The 25,329-nt window shown below is 42.6% G+C and overlaps 2 protein-coding genes and 1 long non-coding RNA gene across 14 annotated transcripts in view; 2 read left to right on the forward strand and 1 right to left on the reverse strand.

The window, feature by feature from the left end:
• Window positions 1-23,677, forward strand: GEMIN5 (gem nuclear organelle associated protein 5). Of its 7 annotated transcripts, none has more exons than XM_087753623.1 (29): window positions 1-247; window positions 499-677; window positions 1,743-1,924; window positions 2,437-2,588; window positions 2,801-2,932; window positions 3,122-3,254; window positions 3,727-3,886; window positions 4,508-4,720; window positions 5,364-5,449; window positions 5,961-6,055; window positions 6,696-6,832; window positions 8,026-8,099; window positions 8,483-8,664; window positions 8,766-8,905; window positions 9,354-9,525; window positions 9,788-10,015; window positions 10,524-10,637; window positions 11,085-11,213; window positions 11,804-11,899; window positions 12,176-12,313; window positions 12,856-13,003; window positions 13,126-13,245; window positions 14,112-14,322; window positions 14,946-15,203; window positions 15,861-16,023; window positions 16,659-17,235; window positions 17,682-17,778; window positions 18,454-18,562; window positions 23,051-23,677. In XM_087753623.1, exons 1-29 carry the CDS (start codon window positions 91-93, stop codon window positions 23,275-23,277), a joined length of 4,809 nt encoding a protein of 1,602 aa, XP_087609749.1. In that variant the 5' UTR covers window positions 1-90; the 3' UTR covers window positions 23,278-23,677. The 7 variants fall into 7 exon arrangements, with proteins under 7 accessions (XP_087609749.1, XP_087609750.1, XP_087609751.1 ...); XM_087753624.1 differs by having other exon boundaries at window positions 2,804-2,932; XM_087753625.1 differs by having other exon boundaries at window positions 499-653; window positions 23,051-23,676.
• The window catches only part of CNOT8 (CCR4-NOT transcription complex subunit 8), an 8,220-nt gene continuing 3,946 nt past the window's right edge, over window positions 21,056-25,329 (reverse strand). For all 4 annotated transcript variants that reach the window (XM_087753639.1, XM_087753638.1, XM_087753637.1 and 1 more), the window contains exons 4-7: window positions 23,701-23,862; window positions 22,730-22,874; window positions 21,942-22,052; window positions 21,056-21,608 (exon numbers count right to left, since the gene is read on the reverse strand). In XM_087753639.1, the coding sequence (XP_087609765.1) occupies window positions 21,459-21,608; window positions 21,942-22,052; window positions 22,730-22,874; window positions 23,701-23,862 (568 nt within the window). In that variant the 3' untranslated portion in view covers window positions 21,056-21,458. The remainder of the gene's footprint in view (window positions 21,609-21,941; window positions 22,053-22,729; window positions 22,875-23,700; window positions 23,863-25,329) is intronic.
• On the forward strand, window positions 23,754-25,322 carry LOC148056140 (uncharacterized). Of its 3 annotated transcripts, none has more exons than XR_015703831.1 (3): window positions 23,754-23,892; window positions 24,290-24,428; window positions 24,742-25,322. It is a non-coding gene; the product is annotated as an uncharacterized LOC148056140 (long non-coding RNA). The 3 variants fall into 3 exon arrangements; XR_015703832.1 differs by having other exon boundaries at window positions 24,745-25,322; XR_015703830.1 differs by lacking the exon at window positions 24,742-25,322 and having other exon boundaries at window positions 24,290-24,539.

A 25,329-nucleotide genomic window follows, 5' to 3' on the forward strand; every position in this document is an offset into this window, starting at 1 on the left:
TTGCGACGCTTTGCGACGGCGTTCGCCGCGATTGGCGGCCGCGCCCGGGCTGGGTGGCGTGTGGCGGGAGGCGCGGTGCGGCCCGGGGCGATGGCGGCGGCGGTGGTGCGGGTCCTGCCCGCCTCGCCCAACTGGTACAGCAGCCGCTGCAGCGACGCCAGCAGCGACGGCCGCCTCTTCGGCTTCGCAGCGAGGCACCGCGTCTGCCTGCTGGATGTCGGTGGTGCCTCCGCACCCACCTTTTACGGTACCACCACGATGCGCTCCTGCGGGAACCTCGGGCCTGCCGGCGGCCCTCCCTGAGCCCCCCGGCTTTTATAGGAGCCCCGCGGGGCCGCCCCCTCCGCCGGGAGCCGCCGTGCGCCGCTCGGGCACGTGGGGCGGCGGGAGCCCCGGGGCGGCGGGGGGGGGGTGGGGGGGGGGGTGGGGGGTCGGTTTTCGGAAGGTGCCGTGCGCTCACCGAGGGTCCCGCCGCGGTGTCTCTTGCTGTCGGTGCAGGAGAGCTCATCGGGCACACGGACAGGATCTCCGGGTTCGCCTTTTGTCAGTGCCCCGGGCAGAGCAGCCTCTGCGCCAGCAGCTCCGACGACGGGAGCGTCAAAATCTGGGAGACGGCGGGGCTGGCGCCGGTGGCGGAGCACGGCCTGCACCAGGTGGGGAGCCGCGGCACCGAGAGGGTGAGACGGAGAGGGCTCGGGGGGCGGGGGTGCTTTTAAGTCTTGCACACAAAGCAGGGCGATGTTACTTTAGCAAAGGTGATTTTCAAACGCGGTGAAATTAAAGCCGCTGAATGCTTCTGGCCAGCGTTTTTGTTCCAGCCTTAGGGCTGCAGCGTTGCTACATCGCCTTAATAAGCTGTTGGGTAACATCAAAGCCTCAGTAAGCAAGTATGTTTGCAGTGCGCGCTCATTGCCTCCAACCCAGCTCGCTTAAAATCTTTTCAGCAAGTTTTTGAGGGAGGGGGTTCTGCCCCTCTGCTCCACTCTGGGGAGACCCCCCTGGAGCCCTGCGTCCAGCTCTGGGGTCCTCAGCACGGGAAGGACATGGAGCTGTTGGAGCGGGGCCAGGGGAGGCCACAAAAGTGATCAGAGGGATGGAGCACCTCTGCTGTGAGAAAAGGCTGAGAGAGTTGGGGTTGTTCAGCCTGGAGAAGAGAAGGCTGCGGGGAGACCTCATTGCGGCCGTTCAATACTTAAAGAGAGCCTACAAGAAAGATGGGGATAGTCTTTTTAGCAAGGCCTGCTGCAACAAGACAAGGGGTGATGGTTTTAAACTAAAAGAGGGTAGATTCAGACTAGATATAAGGAAGAAATTTTTTACAATGAAGGCAGTGAAACACTGGAACAGGTTACTCAGAGAGGCGGTAGATGCCCCATCCTTGGAAACATTCGAGGCCAGGCTGGATGGGGCTCTGAGCAACCTGATCTGGTTGTAGATGTTCCTGCCCACTGCAGGGGGGATGGACTGGATGGCCTTCAAAGGTCCCTTCCATCCCAAAGCGTTCTATGATTCTAAGTTATTGTTCCACACAGGACAGGCTAAGAACACACATTTGAACAGTTACTGTGACTCAGGATACCGTAGCGGCAAATACCGCAATCGTGCCAAAGCCCAAAAGAACTGAAACACTGTATTACAAACTGAGCTGATGCTGGGGAGCACTCGCAGATTATTTTCTGCCTGTTACTCTGTGTTAGATGGCAGTAAGACAGCTTTAAATGTATTCAATTCTCTTCCTTCAGAACGCAATCTCGGCGTTGCACTGGTCACCTCTTGTGAAAGATCTGATTGTATCCGGTGATGAGAAAGGTATTGTTGTTTGTTACTGGCACAACAGGAGTGACAGCCAGCAGTTCTTCCCGGAGCCTCGGACAATTTTTTGTCTCACTTGTTCTCCTCATCATGAAAACCTGGTGGCGATTGGGTAAATATTCATTACGGTTTGATTTCCATTCTTCTGCAAGAACCTTATTGTGAATTTTTGCTACACAGTTGTAAGGTTAATTTTAAGAGGTTTTGGTGGCTGTTTTTTTCTTCTGGTATACAACAAATTAGAAATAACATTTAGATTTGATAGACCTGCAAGACAGAAATCCATAACAGCATAAGGGTCCAGGTTTGTTTTGCATCTTTGAAGTTTCTTAAAACTGTTATGTTTTAATTAGACTTGACTGAAAGCTGTATTGCTGATGAATTGCTGTCATTCTTGAAGCCAAACGTACTGCTTGCACTTCTTGAAAAGGCAGCTGCAGGTACACCCGTGCTATACTGGAGCTCCTGTTGACCATTAGTCTGTTAGTCCCATTGCTGCTTGTGATTTGGCTTCCGTGCTGTAACGCAGCGATGGTGATCCTGGTAAAGAGCTCGGAAATCGAGTCAGATATTCTTCCACAAGGATCCAAGAATCTCTTTGTTAATTTAAATCTCTCTTTTTAGCTACAAGGACGGCATGGTGGTTATAATTGATATCAGCAGGAAAAGAGAAGTACTTCATCGACTAAGAGGCCATGACGATGAAATACACTGTCTGGCCTGGTGCCCTGTCCCTGGTGAAGAAAGGTTGCCTGCTTGGCAAGATGAGCTCCAAGGTATGTAGAAGTGATTAATAGTTTGTGATTTTTAGTTCATGTAAATGTCCTTCTAGAGAATTGAATTCCTTACAGAAAGTCAGTAAGTAGCTAAGCAGAGGCAACCGATAGGTTCAATAAAGTATGTTCTGATACAAATCAATATGTTTTCAGTTAATTTTTATAAAGCTTTGAATTTCAAAGTATAATAATGTGACTTCAATGGTATTCAGTAGTTCCTTCAGAGGAAGGCGAAGTTCCAAATGGGGAGCTGACACAGGACACAACCACGAAGAAAGGTTGTTACCTGGCTTCGGGAAGCAAAGATCAGACCATACGAATATGGAGCTGTACTAGAGGCAGAAGTAAGTAAGATTAATAACATGAGATAAATAACAGTATGGTGGAAGAGCTCTTCTCTAACTGCAGCCTTCGTTTGCTAACTTGGTAGTTTAAAGCATGGGGAGCGTACTTAAAGCTTCAGATTCACAGGACTTCTTTTTCTCTCAGGATTTGGATGTACTAGGTTTAGGTGATCCCTCTTGGTTCCCTAGGTGTAATGACTTTGAAGTTGCCACCCACGAAGAGAAGAGGTGGAGCTGTTGATCCTGCTGTTAAAGAGCGCATTTGGCTGACTGTTCACTGGCCGCCTGGTCGTTCCACAGAAATTGTATCCAGCGGTTTTGGGTAAGTAGGGCACACAGCAGCCTGCAGACCGTCAGTAACTGTAGATTCATGTATTAATACTTAAGGAAGAACTGGGTAGGAAACGTTGACGCCCCCTTCCTCTTTCCTTCCCAGTATAACTGGAGAGAAGACAGGCCAAGAGTTGAAGTGGGAGTTCAGACTTCTAGAAAACTACTGTTTGTTCCATAATTTGTCTGATAATCTAACTGAGTATTGACTGCTAATGGTACTAATTGTGGTTTTGCCCATCTGCTGGGAGAAGATGACACGTCAGTTTTCAGCATGGTTAACTATGGATATCATTTGTAGGGTAGTGTTTGCGTGTGTGTATCTGGTATAGGCACATGGAGTGGATGTGTGTCTAGCTGTATTACTCTTGCACTTGCAGCATGTATACATGTAATATAGTTTATATATAGCCTATATTATTCTTTTGAAGTGAACAATGAAGTACATGCTTTAAATTTTGCAGAGGAGAACTGCTGCTCTGGGATTTGACCCAATCTGGAAAACGCAAGTGGACACTTCTAGGATCTTCAGAAGGACAAAATCACTCCCGTATTGTCTTCAATCTGTGTTCTGTGAAGCATCAGGACAAAGAGCTCCTTTTTTCCATTTCAATGGACAGAGATGTAAGAACCATTTATAAAATTAACATAAAAATAGCAGTACCTATACAGTTTAACTGAGCAAGGCTACCCCTTTTAGGGCCACATATTTTCTCTTGAAGTGGGTTTATTGCAGCATTTCATAACATCATTGCTTAACATTTGTTCTGAGCACAGGTTGTGTAGATTTTTGTTAGTTTATAAGCTCAAGCTCTTACCATGGTGGAGTGAATGATCATGACATTCTGGACTTGAATGGTGAGCATTTAGTAAAAGGATCTTACTGTCTCTTTTTTCCTGTATGTTTCATTTTATTTTTCCTTCTTAAAACCATTTACTCGTACAAACCAAAGGTTTGGGGTTTTTTTTTAACTTTTTGCCTTTTACAGACAGCAGAGCGCCTCCTATTTTGAAGTCAGAAGAGGACTGTAGTATCAAAATACAGTCATTTTGTCCATTCCATTACAGTCTTCCAACTATTACAGCCCTGTCTGTGACATGTAATCCTCTGGGTGCAGATCGCATACTATGTCAAGCCTTGAATTTGACCCTTCCATTTTCCGTCTCACTCGTGCTTTGTTTTTCCATGTCAGACCTGTAGTCACTCTACATTTAACCATTCCTTGTTCCTTAAATTTTCTTCAGGTGAAGTGCTGGGACCTATCAACTCTCGATTGTAGCTGGACCATGCCCTCGCTTGGGGGATTTGTCTATAGTCTTGCCTTCTCCCCTGTGGACACAGGCTGTCTTGCCATAGGTGTTGGAGACAGCATGATCCGGGTGTGGAATACTTTGTCCATGAACAATATTTATGACGTTAAAACCTTCTGGCAAAGCATAAAGTCCAAGGTTACAGCAGTAAGTGTGCTTTTGATTCCCTTTTTCTTTTCCATGTCTCTTCTCTTTTCACTCCATTTTTTTTCTTTCAAGAACATTTTTCTTTCTCTTTCACTCTGAAGAAGGTTTTTCCCAACTAAAAATATATAAAGCCAAGCTGTTCCTTTTGTACTTGATTCATTTCGTATACAATACATTTTAGAATTTGGCAACAAATTTTTAGACCTTTTTACAGCCCTAGATGCTTGCATTACCTCTAGTGAAAATCAGGTGAAGTCCAGCTGGCTGTTACATTACTCTTTCACTTTTGTCTTCCTTTGTGATCCTTCCTTGCGTCATCCATGGTTTCCCTTACTCTGCTAGGAAGTTTGACATGCACAAGTTTTCTCATCATCCTACAATATTCTCTATTTCTATTTTGTAATGTAGATGTCAAATAGCATTTTAATGATTTTAGTCCCTTTCATCTTACCCCGTGATGGCTGGTAGAGGGAAGCCTTTGATACTCATAGTGATGTGATCAAATCAAGTGGCTGTAGTTAGAAGGGTGGGTATAAGGGATGATGCTTGCTCATTGGTTTCAGTGCTTTCCTTTTGTTTATTATTTAGAAATAAAGTGTCTGTAGCTTGTGTCATTATGGGTCTCTTTCTATTTTGCTTGCAGTTAGCCTGGCATCCAACTAAGGAAGGCTGCTTGGCGTTTGGAACAGATGATGGAAAAGTTGGCATATTTGACACTTTCTCCAGCAGGTAAGAAAGTAGCTTTCAGATTCATTAGTGTCAGATCCTGCTGCTATGTTCCCCTGCGTAGGTGGCGTGGTCTTTCCTGAGGCATACTTTACCGTTAGACAAGAGTTGGATTAAATTAAAACTAGTCAAACAGTTGGATTTTCAGTGCATCTTTTAATCTCTCCATTATGTCTGCTAGCTTCTAAGGTAACCTTTACTTAAGGAAAACTTAAAATTGCATGACCAGAGTTCACCTGTGGGAGGGCATCAGTCAAGAAAAACTTTAGCCAGAAGGACATTTTCAGAGAATGAAGAGCAACAGGGAGGTGAAGGTCAGGACAGTTCTGTTATGATTTTCGTAGTGTCCTACAGGAGATGTTAAGGAAGGCTTGGTTGAGCCATGGCTTTAGTTTGTTAAAGCACCTGGTGTCTGTTCTTACCACTGGAAATATGTTGGTTTTATTTTTTTTTTCTTTTTTTATTTCCCTTTGCTGAAATCTGACTGCCCCTGCTTCTTTATCTTCCTGCCCAGTGCTAAGAATAAGCCACCTCAGATCTCCAGTACTTACCACAAGAAGACTGTATACACATTAGCCTGGGGGCCTCCGACTCCTCCTCTGTCTTCTGGTGAGTCTTCCAATGCCTTGTGACAAAGCAGGACATCCGTGCAGAGCACGCAGATGCCACGAAGTTGGTATGCCCTCCCTTCTTAGGAAAAGGAGCCCCGTTTGCTTGGTAGCAGTCCTTTCTAGCAGCTAAGAATGCATTCTGCTTGAAGAATTGTTCATAGTTTCACAAGGGACCAAAACAATCTCTTCCAGTTTTTGAATTCTGGTAGCTTCAAGAAATAGGTGGGAGTGGCGTACCACACCGCTGTGCTTACTTCAGGGTGTTACAGACCAGCACAGGCTTTCTTAACTGCGTTGGATCAAATATGGGTTCCTTAGCTCCAGAAGTATGTTTCTACCATTTGAACTAAACAGAACAGCTCCGTTAGCTCTTCTTACACAACTTGAATTTTTTTTAAGGAGCAAACTTAAAGAGAATTTTAATGCTTGCAGTGATTGTGCTATGGAGAGAGCTGTTGGGAGAAATGAGAGGGCCTTTCAGAGGATTGTATTGTGAGAATTTCTTGCTGCCGGATCACAGGCAATTGAAGCATTTATATAGTCTTTTAAAACACTGTTTTGATTTATAGTGGGAGTGATTACTTCTGGGCAGACTGATGAAGACATAGTATATTTAGCTTTTTTTCTCTGTTGGACAGGAGGAGACGGTGAACAGCCCTCTGTAACTTTATATAGTTGTGCTGGAGAAGGTATTGTTTTTCAACACAACCCCTGGAAGCTTAATGGAGAGGCAAATGACATTAACAAAGTCATCCGAGACACTAATTCAATCAAAGTGAGTATGATTTTGAGGGGATTTTATGGATTCGTGGTAACGATGTCATAGTTTCTATGGCCTTGTAGTTGTAGGTTTCTGGTTTTGCCTTCATGATTTATCTGTAACAAATAAAAAATCTGAAACCCGCCGTCTCCACAGATGAACTTCAGAGACACCTCTTGACTCAAAAACTATTTAAACCGTTTATGTGTTTGCCTCTGAAAAAGGGTCTTTTTTTCCCCCAATGTCAACATGGCACATCTGTTCTGGCATCAGTTACTTAATTTTCTACTGTGTAATTTACTTAACCAGAAAAGTTAAGTTGCAGTAGAGTCTGGTTTTAAAGCTGTGTGTGGCTATTTAAAATAATTAGTTCATATAGAGCTTTCCAGTTCCAAAGCACTTGAAGTAATATCCTGGATAACATCAGAGCTTAGAACATGTGGTGGGCATGCATGAGTTAACTACCTCAACTTCTCTAGTTGTTGTTTCAAACGTTAACTTTTTCTTTTTTAAATAAATTCTGCAGTAAAGGCAGTCATGATTTTGCAGGAGTCTGTTTCCCTTTATGCTGCAGCTAATGCAGAGTGGTTGGTGATAACTGACCATAGCATCTTCTCAAGTACGATCAGTCATTTCTGAGTTGAGAGTACAAAATAAGTGAAGCGGGTTAGATCTTCAGTTGCTTTAAGTCAGCGTAAGTCCACTGAAGTCAATCAAACTATATTGATTTATATCAGGTGGGATTTGGCTTCTTCCTTGAGTAGAGGACTTACTGGGGGTTAAGAGACTAATGTCACAGGCGACAAAACAATCATTTTTAGGTATCTAAATTGTAAGCTTTCATCTGAATTAGAAAGAATAGAAGTAATTACAAGTAAACTGATTTCTTTTGAAAGATGATAGAATTTGCTTGCAATGTCTGGGGCTTTCCAAGGAGCATAAGGAGATCAAGCATCAGGGTCCTCTTGGAATCCAGACAGACCTCCTTTGAGGCATTTCACTGAACTGATAAAAATTACCACTGGTTCTTGCATCAGTTCATTCAGTCCTTAATTGCTCAAGCTTATGTCACTGCTACAAAATGCAATGGACCCTTTTGTGACTTTGCAGACTGACTGCAACTCCGTGCAGTTGCCAGTCTTGCTCTGTTGAATGCATGCAAGAGAGATTTAAGAGGTTTTGGCAACAGTTGTGTCTTCTTTCTACAGCACAAACTGCCTGCGCGTACTGAGATCAGCTGGAAACCAGATGGCAAACTCTTGGCTCTTGGCAATGAAGATGGGTATGTTTCAGTTGTGTATGTGCTGATCCTGACTAGAATCACTGTAGCAAAGCAAACATACTTTTTGTTGCCCTGGTTTGTCTCTGTTCTTTCACTGCCCGTGTATTTGACTTGTGATAATACAGTATTCCTTGCTATTATTTGGTTTAGCCGCTCTTGGCATGGAGGATCCACATCATGTTAAATGATTTTTCAAGGATCCACTCACGGTTAAAACGCACTTTTGCTGATGTACTAAACAAGGGTTTGAGTTGAATCCAGAAAAGAAAAACTCTTTTAGTTACTCTGTTTCATGTTCTGTCATTCTTCTCATGCCGGATAATAAAAAAAATCCCATTTTTAGTGACTGGTGGTTTTCTTACATTGTTGTTCTCACATTTCAGCTCAATTGAAATATTTCAGGCGCCAAACTTGAAGTTGCTCTGCACTATCCAGCAACATCATAAACTGATTAACGCTATTCGTTGGCATCACGAGCATGGGAGCCAGCCAGAGCTGAGTTACTTGATAGCTTCAGGCTCAATCAATGCCACTATTTATGTGCATAATCTGAAGAGCGTCGTAGGTAACGGTTTGCAGATTATATTCCAATTCTTGGTGTCTTGTTTTGGTTTACTCATGGTTTGTCTTGCTGGCCATACTTGATCCTTTTCTTTTTTCTTTCAGAGGGCACTCCAGAAAGTCCTTTGACAATAACGGAGCCTTTTCGAACTCTGGCTGGGCACACAGCTAAAATCACAAGTCTTTCTTGGAGCCCCCACCATGAGGGAAGATTGGTATCTGCTTGCTATGATGGCACTGCACAGGTATTGCTCCACAGCCACTCAGAAGTGTATTTCTTTTAGTTTCAAATCATCCATTCTACAGTGGTTTAGAATCGAGCTGACTAAACAGCAAAGCTGCTCTTGTGAGGTGAACTACTGAAGTACTGCAAATTTACCCTTGGTAACCATCTCCTGGTTCTGGATACCTGATGTGCAGGTATCCCTATGTTTTTGTTTTGATTTGTAAGTCCAGTCATTATAGTTTTCATCCTGACACTTTTGGATCCTTAAAAAAGAAAGATGTTCTGCAAATGTATCGATGCAAACAAAGGAAGCCCTGAATTTTCTCCATTTGCATGTTGGTATTTGAAATACCTGTGCAAATGCCCTGAAAGAGAAGCTCCTACAAGTGCAAGTCACTGAAGAGAAAATGCAGAGTATTAGGGGAAGATGAGACTCTGAGTAATTGGATTTCTTTCTTGTTTATAAGGTATGGGATGTTATGAAGGAAGAGCCACTCTGTAACTACCGGGGGCACCAGGGCCGCCTACTGAGTGTCCAGTGGTCACCAGTGGATTCAGATGCTGTTTATACAGGAGCAGATGATTTTTCTGTTCACAAATGGCACATCTCAAAGCAGGAGCACACACGGCCTCCTCAGGGTAAGTATATTCAAACAGAAGATCCTTTCCTGAAGATGATGTTGGAGCTGGGAAAGAGAGGGTTGCCATGTTGAAAGGGTATGATAAGTTCTTATGCTGAATTCCAAATCTGCCTGCTACCTCTTCAGGAATAAACCGTGCCTAGGTTTAAATTGAGTTGTATCCGTATTTGGAAACTAAATGTTGATCTTGAGAGACAGACAGCTAATACACTAAAAATCTGTACAGATAATATCAGGGTAACTTTTGCAACCTTTTACAGGCAAAAAGAGTATAGAATTAGAGAAAAAAAGAAGTATGCAACCGAAAGTCAAAACCAAGAAGAAGAAAAAGCCCATAGGAAAGAGTCCAGCCAAGCAGGATCTAAGTGATGCCGTGAATGGAGATGAGAGCGCGAAGGAAATGTTGCCAGAGGAAAATGGAGTGTCGGACCATGAAGGAGAAAAAGAAGCTCAGGAGGCAGAGTTGCCCAATAAAGTCTCCATGACTGGTAGTAATCAAATCATCTCAGTTCAATGGTTCCCAGACTGTTTAGCCCTCAGAGCATCACTAAGTTTAATATTTTCATGCAGATTTTCTCACAATATGGTTTTATTGAAATAGTCCACTTGAAGGAAGTACAGTTCTGGAATGGCTTTCATAATTTTCTGAACTAGTTTGGGACTAATTGTCTTTAAATAAGAAGATTCTGGCCTAACGAACAAAGTTACTGTGTTTGGCTTAAACAGTGTCATTTTTGATCAGTGTTGCCTTCTGGTGATAAATCTTAAAATATTGCTGGACCTTTGTTAGTGTCTGTTGACATCTTATTTAGCTTTCTGACAGTTCTGTAATGTTTTCTTAATATTTCCTTTTCCTAAAAAGCTATTAAGTTCTATGGCAAAGCAAAGCTTGGTTTCTTTATATTTTGAAATTAATGTAGTAGAATGGGAATATGTCAAGTATTCTGCTATGCGCTTTTCCATGTATTGTTTTTCCTTTTTTTTATCACTCCACAGTGTCCAAGGATACATCTTCACCTGCATATGATTATTCTTCATTCAGCTTGCCAAAGCCTTTTGTGACCCAGAAAGCCATTCCTGTGAAAAAGGATCCACCTAAAGACAAACCAAGTTAGTATGTTTCAGGGACTTTTAACAGTCCTGCATCAAGGCAGAGTTTCTCATTCTAGGCTTCTGTTTGGCTGCAGCTTCCCTTCCGAATGTGACACCAAATAAGTGCCAGAGGAAGAAGAGCATGCTTTTAAAAACTTAAAGGTTTTAAGTTTCTTCTTTTATTTGCCCTGCTTGTCAGGTCAATTGAGTAGTTAATTTAATGTGGGCTTAGGTACTGCCTTTTAGTTGCTAGTTTCATTCCAGGTAAGATGGGCAGAAAAATATGCAAAGTGATCAGTGTTCAAAAGTCAGAGTTGTCATAATAGGGATGCATGTGGCACTTAAACATCTGGGCTTTGTTTTCCTGTGTGAGGAAGAGAGGGTTTTAGAATACGTTAGAGACTTCTGCTGTAAGAGACTCTTACAACTGTGCAGCAGTGACTAACATGTGTCTGATTTTTTCAGCTCCTGATGCCTCTCTGAAGAAGAGGAAGCCTCGTTCTATTCTACCCTTCAGCACATTCATGGATCACAGATCAAAAGATGAATTGCATCAGGACTGCTTGAGGCTGGCTACATGTCTGAAAAACAAAGGTATCAGTCTAATACTAAAATACTTACAGGGTAGGTGCTCTAAAGTATTCAGAAGCATGTGTCTAAGGACTTGACTTTGACCACTAGGCATTATTTTTTTAAAATCCTTACCTTTATCAAAGTGTGTGACTAGTTGAGGTCTCTTATCTAACTTCTCTTGCAGTGTTTCAGCACTCTCTAGCCGCTCCAGACAGGTTTTGAGTAGGCTCATATGTTGTGGAGATAGGGTAAGATTGTCTGCCTACGTGCAAAGTGTTTTTCACCTTCAGAAGTATAATATGAGCAGAAGAAAATAAGCTATGAGGGAGATGTTTGTATTCTCACAGTATTGTTCCTTAGAGCATGCAAAGGAACGTGCTGTGTTTGATTTAGAATGAATGTTCTGCACGAACGTGGTCCTTCTAATCAAACTTCGATGCAAGTTCTAAGTGTTGATCTGCAAATTGTTAAATCTGCTATACAGGAAAGAAAGCAGAAGATACAAGCATTTGCCGACAGTTGAGTGTAATGGAGTGGTACAGTCACTTGACAGGTCCCAGTTCCCAGAGTTGTACCAAATCTTAAACATTCATTCTTTTTATCTGGTTTAGATAATAATGAAGATGTGTCCCCTGACCTCAAGGATCGCATCCACCTGGGGCTGTTCGCAGACAGGGCTTCTCTGCACAAGATGATTGATGTGGAAGGTAAGTGGAATAAGGAATCCACTTTGACAATATGTCCATTGTAACTGTGACATTCAAGGAATGGGAAAAATATTTGCATTTTCTTTACTATGGATTAAGAATGCAGGTCTGTGTGAAAAGAAGAAAAGACCTATTTTTCCCAAATAGTTTTTACATCTTTCAGATGCAAACCTGCAATACCTTAAACGTGAATAATCTCATTTTGCCAAGTTATTGTACTATGGCAAATAATGCTGTTGCACTCATGCTGATAGGAAGTGTGTTTGCTTCCAACAGGAAAACATCACTTGGAGAATGGGCATCCAGAGCTCTTTCAGCAGCTTATGTTGTGGAAAGGAGATATGAAGGGTGTCCTCCAGGCAGCTGCTGAGAGGGGAGAGCTAACAGACCAGCTGGTAGCAATCTCACCCATGGGTATGTTTGTTCTTGTAACACGTAAGCAGATGATTAGCTGCGAAGGGTAGCCTCATTCTGATTGTTCTGGGCTGGAAACTCATGGTTGTTCCAGACTGGAAGGAAGCTGCTTCTTTAACTGCCTGATAACAGAAATCAAACACAAAGCATATCCTATTATGACAAAGACCTGGGTGTTTCCAGAAGCACCCTTAGGTTGGGATAGCAGGAAGTAGAGTGGTTTCCTTTGGGACTTCTTGAAGGAGCAGGCCCATCCTTCCAAGCACAAAGTTAGTTCTTTGTACTATGTAGCAGTCCTTCCAGCTTGCTGTTGGTTTAAATATGCTTTGAAGTTATTTTACTGGTAGTCAAGTCCTACAGTCGTGTTCAAGCCCTGGCTCTGCCCTGTTTCATTGCCTCATTGGCTTGTATTAGGATGGTTAAGAAACTAATCTGGAGCAGAGAAGAGGTACATGTTGAAGAAACCAGTGATGATGTCATCCCACAGGAATTCTTCCAGTTTTAAAACTTTGCCTCCAATTGTATTGCCTTCTCTTTTGCAGTTGGATATCAGGCCTGGGTTTGGACAGTAGAAGCCTTTGTGAAGCAGCTGTGTTTTCAGGAGCAGTATGTGAAGGCTGCCTCCCATCTCCTGTCCATCCATAAAGTGTACGAGGCTGTCGAGCTCCTGAAAGTGAACCATTTTTACAGGTCGCTGTATATTTATGTCTAGGATTTGCTCTTGTTTTCTGGTGGGTTAGATTTGACATTTTCGTTCACTTTTTGTGCACAGTCAATTAACTTTTCTGTCTGGTTTCTCTTATGTGCATTAGGGAAGCAATTGTAATTGCTAAGGCCAGGTTGCGTCCAGAAGATCCAATTCTGAGGGATCTCTACACCAGTTGGGCAGCTCTGTTAGAGAAAGATGGTCATTATTCCATGGCCGCCAAATGGTGAGTGTTACTGGCAAGAAGACAGAATTAGTTCCGTGCCTGAAACAAAGAAGGTTCTTGGTTTTGTAGCAGCTGAAATCTGTTAACCAGTCTGGTCGTTATTTGTCTGAGGTGCTTTCTGGGCCTGATCTCACTAGACTCCCTCTGGAAGCTCCAGAGGGCAGTTCAGAGCAGAAGGTCCAAGTGCCACACTACAGCAGAGCCATCTCTTTCCATAGACATTACTGGAAGTCTTTGAAAACTAGTCTAGCAAGACTAAGATTAGGATGTATATGAGAAGACTATGTGATGTTTCCAACCTTTCCGCTGGAAATGTGCAGCGCAACAGTTCATCTTGAGTTTCTTGAGGCCTTAGCTAATAGCCTAATCACTGGGTTATCTTCCTCCAACTAGAGTGTTTCAAATTTGTGACTACCAAAATTACTAATAACACTTGAAATATTTTGGCTGGAATAGTGTCCTTTGCTTGATGCTGATTTCAGTTCTGGCATTTTTGAGGGTGTTTACACTTGTGAAAGGATTCGGATGAAATCCAGAGAAATGCAGTAGGGATAAACTACTGCAGATAACCTTTGTCTCTTGAATCTATTTATTTCTATTTCTCATCCAAGTCGTGCGTGGTGTGGACACCACCAGAGGTTTCAGTCCAGATTATTAGGCTTTGTGACTTTCCATGCATAGCTTTGCAGCAGGTCAGGCACCATGTCCATAGTACAAACATTGGTAAAGCAAAGTGATGAGAGCTCTGAGAACCTGTGGAAAATGCAGGTTTATCTTCATTTTATGTTTGTGCTGTTGTGTTGCCATACAATTTAAAAACCATATCTTAGCACTAATCAAGCTGATTTACTTTTATCTCTTTTCAGTTATTTGGGGGCTTCCTCACCCTATGATGCAGTTAAGGTGTTGGCAAAAAAGGGGGATGCGACATCCCTTAAAACTGCTGCTGAGCTTGCGCTGGTGTCTGGAGAGGAGGAGTTGTCAGCAACTTTGTCTTTCAGATGCGCCCAAGACCTGCTGCTATCGCGGAACTGGGTGGGAGCTCAGGAAGTCCTTCAGCAACATAAAACTTTATTTGTGAGTCTGGTCGTTTCCTTTCTGCTTTCTTTAGCATTGTCTCTCTCCAGATTAACTTGGTTAACTTGGCATCACTTCCCATATGTTAATAGCCCACAGGTAGTCCTTTGAGCTGGTTTTGCCTCAAAATACTTTTCTAGAAGTTTATTGCAACGACCCTGTGAAAAAGCACGTGCCTTTGCAGAGGCAAAGGGCCCGTGGTGGGGAGCTCTATGCTTGTTAGTTATCTCAGAGGTAGTTGAGAAAAGTGGGATTTTTTTTTAAGTATGCAATACTGATCATAAGAAGAAAGAAGTGAAGGAAAGTATTTGCTGTTTACATTAAAGGAACACATGAGCTAACCGTAAGTCCATCTGCTGGAGGCTTAATCCAGAAATTTGTTTTTGTGCAGACTGAGAAGCAGAAGGCTAGCTTAGCTTATTCTGAGGTTTCTTTCTGACCTTAGAGCCTCTGAGTCTATCAGCATTGTTCTATGGTAGCTGCAGTTGTGAAACAGTCTATATCACCAACAAGCTGCTACTAGCCATGATGTTCTTAAATTTGTCTACCTGCTGTGGTCAGTAAGGGATTGTTTTTCTTTTAGCAGCAGCTCAGTGCTCTTTGTTTTGTTTTTCTTGTTAAAGGGACAGAGACTTGTTTTCTGCCTTAACGAACTGCTTTGCAAGTGCCTTAGTGAAAGAAATCCCTGTAACCGAAAGAGCCTGGTGCCTCCCTGTTACCACAGCTGGGAGCTGAACAGAGAGGCCTCATTTTTTGACATGGTGGTAGAAGTGTGGCAGAATGTATTGGGCATGGACACCGCTGAGCAAGCCACATGTGCACGGGAGCAGCTGCACAGTATTGAGCATCCTCCTTCTACCAGCAACACACCCCCAAAGCAGGTAAATGGATTTAGATCTGTACACACGCTGAGCTTTACTACGGCATACGCAGTGAAACACAGCCACTTTGTGGTGTTGTGCCAGCCATTCCCAGCGGACTGATGTCTGCACCCTGCTCCAGGATGAGGTTTTAGTCTGGGAGAAGTAGATGACATGCAGTTTCTGCATTTGTTTCTGTGCAGGGTAAGAACTGACATGTGGTGTCAGTGATGAGCACTGCGATCACGGAGAGGTGCTGGCCGGGTGGGAGTGATTGGCATAGCTGAGTCTTGGCAGCGGTTCAGGGTTTTGTGTTGAACTGTTAGGAGAGGCAGGGCTGCTCGTTGTTAAAATATCCTGAAGCTGAGAAGGTCTGTTCGTAGGCTGGTGCTCCTGCAGCCCTTCTCTCTGACCACAGTGAGTCACTGACCTTTGGTGTACTCCCAGCTCTCATCTGTTTAGCAGGACACATGCAAGCACAGCTGCTGATTTTACAGTTACAAGTAATGTAAAAGCACTGTATCTCCTGCATGAAGGAGACTATGTAAATTGCATTGTCGTTAAAATTGCTTTTGGTTAAGTCACGTGCTTCTGGGCTCTTCCACGGCGGTCATAAGCTGTGAGTAATTCACACTTTGCAGTAAAACTATTAATCATGCTCTCTGGTGCTTCCTGTAGGTGCTTTTCCGTATCTCCCATGACCTAACCCTTGCAGCCCTGAGCTATCAGACTGCTACCTGGGATGAGGCAGTGAAAAGTATTCTTGGAGCTGTGACCCGCAGTTATGATGCTGGCAATTTCACTCTGATGCAAGAGATTTGCAGTATCATCCTTCCTGAAGGTGAGTCTCTTCTTGTGTATCTCCTGGCACTGACCGATGGATCTTCCTTGTAAGCCCAGCTGTGTGTCCTTTAATATTAGTAGGGATAATAATGTTTGGAAGGAGCAAGACATACACATATATATGGAAACCTGTGGAATTTGGCTAGTGCAAGGGCCGTTGGGCAATCAAACTTCCTGCCTGTGGAAGGAAGCTCAGCAGTGTCAGCTGGTGTCGGTGATGTAGGAAACTGAGCAAATTCTGTTCTGTAAGGGAGATGGGGACATTGGAAAGCTGTGTTCATCTCGTAGTTACAAATCACTCCAACCGGCCCTTCCCTTCCTTCTCTGCAGAGTATGCAGTGTGTTTATTTTGCGGCTCTTGATCATGTGAATTATCTTGATGTGCAGCTTGGGACCAAGGAAGTCTGCTGTAGATGATGAAAACATGCAGTCTCATGCTAGCTAGAAAACTGAGCGTTGTGTTTAAAAAGATGCCAAAGATGTCTGCCTTTGCGGTTCTGCTTCCTGCACCACTCTGCCAGCATCTGAGTAAATCTCTGCTTTGGGTCTCCAGGATAGCCGTTCATTTACCAGATCTGGTCTTTTTCTTTGGAAATCTCTATAAACTGTTTGTAATCCTTTTGTCATTATTAGGCTGTGATAACCTAAGACGCAAACTGGACAGCACGAATTCTGAGAGCATGGACGCTTGCAGAAGTTTGGAGGGCTTTGTGGCTTACGAACGGCTGTATGACCTGTGGTGGAACCCACCCAAAGACTCCCTTGTCTTGCAAAAGGCTGTTTTGGATCCTGTGCTGTGTCCCAGTGAGCAGACGGCTCTTGAGAAGAGTTACGTTTCAGGTCAGTCCTCCTCTGAAGAAACTCCTGATCAAACTGCAGTTGAGATGGATGAAAATCTCTGCAATACAACTGAAGTTCATAGGTGTGAGACAGAAAGTGACTCAAGAACTAGCTCAGTCGATTTGGTAGAGGGACAGTCAAAATTGAATGGCTGCGAAGTGCTTCTTTCAGAAGAGATTGCTGCTTTACAGAACACCCAGAGAGATATAGCTGAGGTCCAGCAGATTTTAGCAGATATGATCCGCCAGCACCAGCAGCAGAGGAACAATCTCCAGGAAAACACAAATGGAAGCACCCAGGAAAGCAACCTGCAGCAGAGTTCAGAGACTGAATCAGACAAACCACGCTCTGACAGCAGCCAGATGAATTGGTAAGCTTGAGAACATGAATGAATGGATTGAAAAGCATTGCTTTTTTTGTGTGTTTGTGCAGCAGTTTTCTTGTTTAGCTCAGATTGCCTCTAATCTCAAGCTTGTCACCCAGGGACACTTCAACATACAGCCCAAAAGTCTTGCGTTTCCCTGGGGCTGAACTACCATGTACATAAACCTGCTACAGCTGAATAACTTCCTGATACACAGGGTGTGTTGGTACGGTGAATAAACAGGGCAGCTTGTAAAAGGGAGGATAATGAAAAGGAGAGGCATGATCTAAGAGGTCTGTCTCTTTGTCAAACAATTATTTGGGACTTTGGCAAGAACGAGCTAGAGCGTTTAACACTTGTCCAGCTCTCTTCTGTGCTCCCTGTACAGGAGGGAGGCTATGCAGTCATTTAAGCAAAACAGTTACTCATGACACCTGCTCTTTTCTTGACAGTAAAGATGAAGTAAAGGAACCAATTACGCTCCCTGAGCTAACAAAGCAACTTCTAAAAGCAAAGCAGAAACTAGCAGAATTTCCAGACAATTTAAAGGTAAGTGGCATTGTGGTTCTGAAAAAAAAGAGAGTCTTGTTTGTAAGGGCAGCCTCATCACAGAATCCCTTCCATACAGAAAGTAAGGAACAGTGACTGACTTTGTGATCCTATGGCAATTTTGAGAGAGAATTGACACATGGCATCGGGGTGACATTTTTCTTTCAAGCGTAACTTTCTCCGTGCAGTTGGAAAGTGTAGGTAAAGCTCCTGCATGGGCAAACTCAATGGGATATTCTGTATGCATCTCTCCCGTGCATTTTAAAAGTAATCCCTTGCTACTTAGAATTACGTATGCAAAAACAGTTTTGATAAACAGTGAAATCAGAAATTTAAGGTATAAAGTGGCCTTTATAGATTAGGAACTGCAGAAACTACACATCACATGTTTGAAAGCAATGTTTCCTAGGCTGTCTCATCCCCTCTGCTCTCTAGTCAAGTAAAGGTGGTGATTTGATAACTTGATGATAACACGGTGATTGTGCACGAGGGGGCAAACCTGGTTAAATGTGAGCTAACACACTGAAAGAAGAGGGAAAAAATGCATCTGACTCATGACTATCTGTTCCAAAGATACTATAAAGCAGTGTCTTTAGAGAGCTGGCTGCCTGAATATGTTGCAGTTGAACAATTATAATTGAAAGAGCAGACATCACCTCGTTCCTTTTTTTGCAGGTCTTCCCGTTCCCCGACGTGCTGGAATGCTGCCTTGTCCTCCTTCACATTGGATCCCGGTGCCCTCCGGAACTACACGAACAGGCGCTGGATCTCCTTAGGAAACACGGTAGCGCTGATATTTACAAAAAGGCTGGCAGGAGGTTCTTGACGTGACATTTTGAGACCAAACTGTCTCCCTTGAGCTGCCTACAGCTACTTAAGACCAAGGCTGTTCTTTCTTCAGGAAGGCTTGTTTTGATGGTTGTGGTTACTTTGGATAAAACTACAAAAAATCAGGTTTATATACAGGCTCACTTGTGGTCATCAACTAGTACTACTTCAGGAGATTGTGTTAGAAAATTGAAAAGCAGTAGGTTGTGGGCTTGAACTGTATGCAGGATTTTTGTATAGTCTTTTTTTATTTGTTGGAAGTTATCCTAATGAAAGCTCTTGCTACTTACATGTAAGAGAAACAGTTTTGAGCAGCTATATCAGTCTTTCAGCAGAGGAGGAGCAGTAGCTGCCCTCAGGAAAAGAAATGGTTTCCATAAGCAAACTGACCCTTAAGCCAGTACTGTTCTTAAAAGCATTGTGAGTTTATTTTCCCTCCTTTAAATAAAGTCTTCTACCACCATGATATGGCTTTTAATTTGATGGATAGAAATCAGTATCAATCAAGGGCAAATGCATTAAGAATAAGCCTGGTTTGGTTTTTTTTTTTTGTTAAACGTAGTACATAAACTCAGTAGATAAAACAAGTGCGTGCTACGACTTAGCTTTGCGTGGTGAAGCCACCTGTACATAAAAGGGAGGGCAAGATCTTCTATATTTGTTTCCAGCACGACTAGCAAGAGAGAAGGATTTCTCTAGGTCAAGAGAAATCCCTGCTTTTGGCAACATCCATGGCTGAACAAACTGCTTTCTGCTACAGTGATGGTAAATTTGAGGTACTATCGCATTCTCTGGAAGTGCCAAAAACAATCCTAGATTCTGGAGTCTTGCCCATGCAACATTTTGACCGGTCTTACAGCTTACCTGAAGGCTTTGTCTGTCTTGAAAGAACAAGGCTGCATAAGCCTTAGTGAACATAGCCTCTATCTTAGTAATTTCTAGAAGCAAGTTTTTAAATGCAGCAGCAAAGTTCATAGTAGGATGGGGGGGTCATGAATTTAGAAAGTTTGTAAGTACAATAAAGATTATTGTTTAAGAAAAAAAGTAGGAGGGATGGATTTTTCAGATGGAGCTGTTCCAGATTCTTCCAGCCAAAATGCAGACCTGCAGATTTCCTGCTCCAAAAAGGAACGCCTCAGAACAACTTGAAGAGCAGTAGATGAAGGCCAGGGGTTATACTAAAAGAAGATCCTTCGGTAGATGTGTTAATCTGGAAAACTGTTGCCACTACAACTTGCTAAATTCCATACAAAGTACGTGAAAACCAGGAGGGGGAGCTAGCGCTTAACATTTTAAGCAAGAACCACTGGAGTTTAGATGGAGCAGGAAAACTTCACGCAGAACAGATGAGCAAAAGAGATTTGTCACTTTAAGTGGCTATGCTGCACTGAAAGAATGCTCCACAATGCTGCTAGCTGTGCTGAGAGACGAGCAGAAAGAGAACACAAGACCCCCAAAGAGATCTTAAGCTCAACTTTCATCAGCTACTGTACAATAAGCTCAAAAGCAGATTTTACGAAGAACTACCCCAGTAGCACATCATAAGTGGTAAAAGAAACTTGAGCAGCTTTGAGCTCAAATATAGATTCCAAAGCCTGAACTCTGAGCATTTTAGTGCTTGATGGAAAATCCAAAACAAGACCTGGTTTAAAAAAAATTTATTTTACAAAAATTAAAAAACAAGTAGTATTTACAAGCATTTTAAATACCAGCTCTAAACCTCCACTGCTAATAATGGATCGTTTAAGCCTGTTTAAAATGCAAGACAAAGTCTTACAATTTTAAGTTTGCCACGTCTAAAAGGGTTTCTGGTTTTGTTTTTTTAAGAAATGTCATTACAGAGCTGTTGGAAAAGAAAAATACTATAGAATAGCTCATTTTTTTAAAAAGTCAGAATCCCAAGTTGTTCTTCCATCCTCTAACTACTTTTCAGCTTTTATAATGAAGAGAAATGGAGCTGTTTTGTCTGTTGTTAAGCATATAGTAAAATTAGGGGCTGGAGAAGCGGGGGGGGGGGAAGAGGAACAAATATTTATCCATCTGCTGAACTACTTGTGTTGCAAGGAGAAGAACAAAATTTGTAGGTTAAGTTGAAGAAAACTGAAGTAAGAGTATTGGTCCAATCCCCTGTCAAAGGTCAACTTTTAGGCCTCTTAATCCATTTCCAGAACAGTTTATTCATACCCATAAGAACTAAGCGGAGGCTCAGTGTGGGTCAAACCTGTACCATACAGAATTAGAAACTAGGGAGAGCTGATCATATCAGCTCCAGTAATATCCATTCCCGTTGTTGTTAAAGCAAATCTCTGAATATTTTTAGCTGCAAGGATCATTTTTAATGTCATCCGTTCCCAAACCTCTGCAGTGATCAAAGGGAGCAATTTCCACAGACTACACGAAGATAAAATAAGCAAAACATGAGGTGAAGCAGTGACCCTCACAACATGCAGAAGTTTTAAAATAAGCTTTATAAAGCACAATTAGCAAATTTGTGTGCATGTCTGTGTCCATTTCCACTGGATTTCCAGACCCTTAGCTCTACTGAATATTCTACCGTTAAGTCTTCCTTGCAGATTCTGTACAGTATAAAGAGGAAAAAAACAGAGGTATACACCGTAGGTTCTGTCTTTTGCCCTTGGTATTAAAAAGATGGCAAACCACAAATGCTGGCATTAGGAATTCAGTCAGTTCTCTTCTGGGTTTCAAATGAAGATGCAGCTCTTCAGCAAAACTGCAGGCCTTCTGCAGGCTGTATACTGTAGATGCCTTTTGTTTGAAACGCTATTAGGGAAAATGGCTGAGGACAGCAGCTGCCAATATGGTAACCACGTTCTGCTGAGGGGCACCGCTTATCACGGCTGCATGTTGTTGATAATAGCCAAAATGCTCATTTTCTCTTGGGCCGAGTCCACATCTTCATTTTGTTTCTGAGCCACTCCTGTGCCAAGGCCATACAGCCGCCCACAATACTTTGCATCATCAATTGTATCCTCAAAAAACAACTGCAGATTCAAAAATAAAAAAGGGAAGAAACAGGTATTGTTTAATTGTGCCTCTAAATCAGAAAGCTAATGTTAATTCAACAGCCTATTTGAAGTCAGCCACCTCGAAACTGGAGCGTGGGATTTAAAATAAGCGCATGAAAGAGGAGTAAACAGAAGAATTCTGTGCCAATATCAACAATTCTGATTACTGACAGTTTGAAGTGTGATGGCCACGAGGCTAAAAAAAAAAAAAAAAACAAACCCAAAACAAAACAAAAAACACATTGTGCATGTTGACATTTATGGATAGGAACTGGAGAAAGACCCCTAAAGAAGGGGATACCGCAGTACCTCTTTCATTCTGAAGAATGCCATTCCCGTGAGAAGAGAGTCCGATCCTGCCTGGTGTTGTCGTCCAATTCGCTGCAAATCCAGCTGATCTGCCACTTCTTGAAGGCCACCCTGCAATGAGAACAGAACAGAATTTATTTTGGAAGATCCACCTCTTAGCAAAATTGCCACGCTTCTCCAAAACATGAGGGCAAGCACTGGCTACTATGAATCGGTGCAGATTCCAGCAGTACACACACACACCAGCCATGAGTGAAACACAGTGGCAAATATTGTTCAAGAACACATAAATACTCCTCACAAATTTAGGTAGCTTGCTTTCCTGCTGCGGATACTTGAGATGACTGTGGGCACATTGGTAGGTTACAAATGCTGGACCTTTCCCTCCCTTTTCTCAAACAAGGCTGTGATTCAGTACATAAATTACTTTCAACCCTCCAAGTGTCTACCAGTTAATCAAGTCACGTAATAGTTCATGGAAGAAATACTCTGCCTTGCATAGGGAAGATAAACATTCTGTATTATAATGAGCCCTGAAATTACTGACACACAAACCGGAAGGTTATGGGAATGTCCCCTATATAATATACATATTAATAAGTCTAAAACCAGGGAGGCAGTATCTATTGGATACAAACTTAGTCATAGGTGCTTCTATGTGACTACTAGCTTTTAGACACGTCCCAGTTTTAAGACTTGATATAGGCAGCAGTTCTGTCATTTGGGTCACTGTACATTTACAGTGTTGATGCCCATCCATCAGTTGCTTGCTGGAGAGATACAAGTACCTTGAGGTTTTTGCAGCTCTTCATTAAGTACTTTACATCATAGATAGATGGGAAGAAAAGGTTCAAGATATGGAAAAATTCGTGTTCCTCTTCCGGTAACCTGGAATCTGTCAACAGCTTCACCATGTAGCCAAAGTCATAACCACTGAAAACAAAAACATACAGAAACCAGATAAGCAGGCAGCACCTATACTCCGTCAGTAGCAATATTTCATTTTTCACAAGAGTTTTACATGCTGTAGCTTTCAAACATTTTCTCACATTCATAAAACTCCTCTGGCTCAGAGCCAGAGTTCATCCTGACCATCTATGTCAATGTAGGACTTCTGAACGCTCCCTGGGTGCCTCCGCTAACCTCCTGTGGAACAGCTAAGCCATTGGGAAGAACATACTTCCCAACACTGCAAGTTTCTGTAGCTATGGGCAATACGGAAAAGCAGGAAACCCTAGAAGCGTCTGTTGCCACCACCTCCTCCTCCTTCCTCAAGTCCTTTCAATGGACTTGCGATGATATCAAGGACCAGAGGCTTTGTAGTCAAGTTGCCTGAAACACTACAAGAAAGGTATCTTAACTACAGAGATTTCTTCCTCTATGCAAACACAAGATGGAAGTTGAGAACACCACCACCATTGTAAGGAAAAAGAAAAACCATCCTTTACAATGCACACAAGTTCGTAAGTGTAGAAATCACATTTCAACTTGTTAATAACTTCTTCCATAGAGGAAGACTGTAACGGTGAAAGGATTTGCAAGAAAGGCATACACAAAATTCAGAACACAGTAAGGACCAGTACAAAATGAAGTGCCAAGTGTTCTTATCTCTTAAACATGGCCTTTGTATCTTTAAGCTTCTTTTAAGAACTGCAGAAGCTGCTTAAAATCTGTGTCAGTCTCCACGGACAAAAGCAGCAGTATTTCAATCAAAAAGAGATTTCTCTCTTCATGGCATCAGTGACCTTCTCGGACCTACCTGTGGAAGGACAGCCATTTCACACTGTCACTAAGGACGACCCCAGATGTCATAAGCAACTCAGCAAAATGCAGGGTATCAATCCCTTCTTCTTCGTGCTTCTGGAACTGCAGCCCAGAGCTGGCAAGGAGGTCTATGGAATCCTGAGAGTACATGTCCTCGCTGAAGGAGAAAAGCAGCTTTGCACTCAAGGTACTAACAAGTCAGGTTTATTTCCCCCCACACTGTATTTCAAAAATTGGAGAGATCAGTAGGCTATCTCTGGGTTCCACACTTGTCTCTCTAGAAAATTCAAACTGAATCAGTTTTAATACCACTACTGCAGCCTCCTACATACATAACAAGCTATTCTGCGATCGTAGCTAGTTAATAATACTGTTGCTAGTGCAAATTCCAAAGAATCCACATCCACTGTACTGTATGAAAAAATGTACTGTATGATGTTTTTCAAAACATCATTTCTGCAAGGTGAAAGGAAGCACCACAGATGACAACAGAGAGAAAAGGGGAGTTCTTCCAAGTAGGAAGACGTGCAACTCTAAAGCACTGGGCATCATTCCTGTCTACATTTTTCTTTTGCACTTCACAGCACATGCCACCGTATCATCATCTCCAGTTCCATCTGTGGGAGTAAACAAAATTGCCTAATACTTGACTCCGGAAGGAGGAGAGGGATGAGTGATGATACACCTGGTGGAGAGCGGAGCAGGAACCTGACTTCTGTACTGGTTTGTTTCGTTTGAGGCCAGTGGGGAGGGTAGCAGATGGCAGCACACAGAGCAAAATTCATGCCAAATATGGTAATTGAGTCAAATGAAGCAATCACACTGTGAAAACCACTTCACTCTGATTTCAATACTTTTAAGAGGCTCACAAAGTTGTGGAAGTAAATATTGCAACTTTTGGGTTCAAGAACTGTATGATCTGCACATACTAGCTATGAATTTTTGTAATGTTTTCCAATGACAGTTCCATAAAAGTACTGATTTATTTCCTACAAATGTGTGTTTTTGACAGATAAACCCTCTCTTTATTTCCCAGCAGCTCTAGTGGTAATTATGCTGAGTTTGTCTTTACAATCACGGGGGAAGGGATAATGAAACTTGTTTCAACTGTAACCCAGGATATTGCAGTATGGAGGAGATGAGAACAACTGCCACGCTCCATTTACCAAGACTCATTCTCCTGAAGAGGTGTGACGATTACACCATTCTTTTTAGACCCCAGTTGATATTTTAGCATGGATCTGTAAAGAAGTATTTTCCTTTTTGCTCAAAACAGCACATCCATTTCTTTTTAGCAGAAAGAGATGGATATTTATATATATATATATAAAATGTATAAAGTTTAAGACTATAACATTGTTGCAAGGAAAAAAGTTTAAGGTGCATACCATTATTGGGGATAGGCTATTTATCACGGGAAAAGGTGTTAAGGATAGGATTTTAGTATGGGTTGACTCCAGAAATATGGCAAACGCCTGTCCTGCCAAAATAGGTTCCCACATAATCTGTGTTAGAATCCGAATTTTTATTGCTCAGAACCAGGCACTGACAAACACCTGCATCTGCCACAGGAAAGCATCTCTTCAGCAGAAAAGAACAGGTGATTATTCCCTAGCTCAAGAGA

This window comes from Nipponia nippon, unplaced genomic scaffold (assembly GCF_047370975.1).
Source record: "Nipponia nippon isolate SJK-2023a ecotype South Korea unplaced genomic scaffold, ASM4737097v1 scaffold_17, whole genome shotgun sequence".
NCBI lineage: Eukaryota > Metazoa > Chordata > Aves > Pelecaniformes > Threskiornithidae > Nipponia > Nipponia nippon.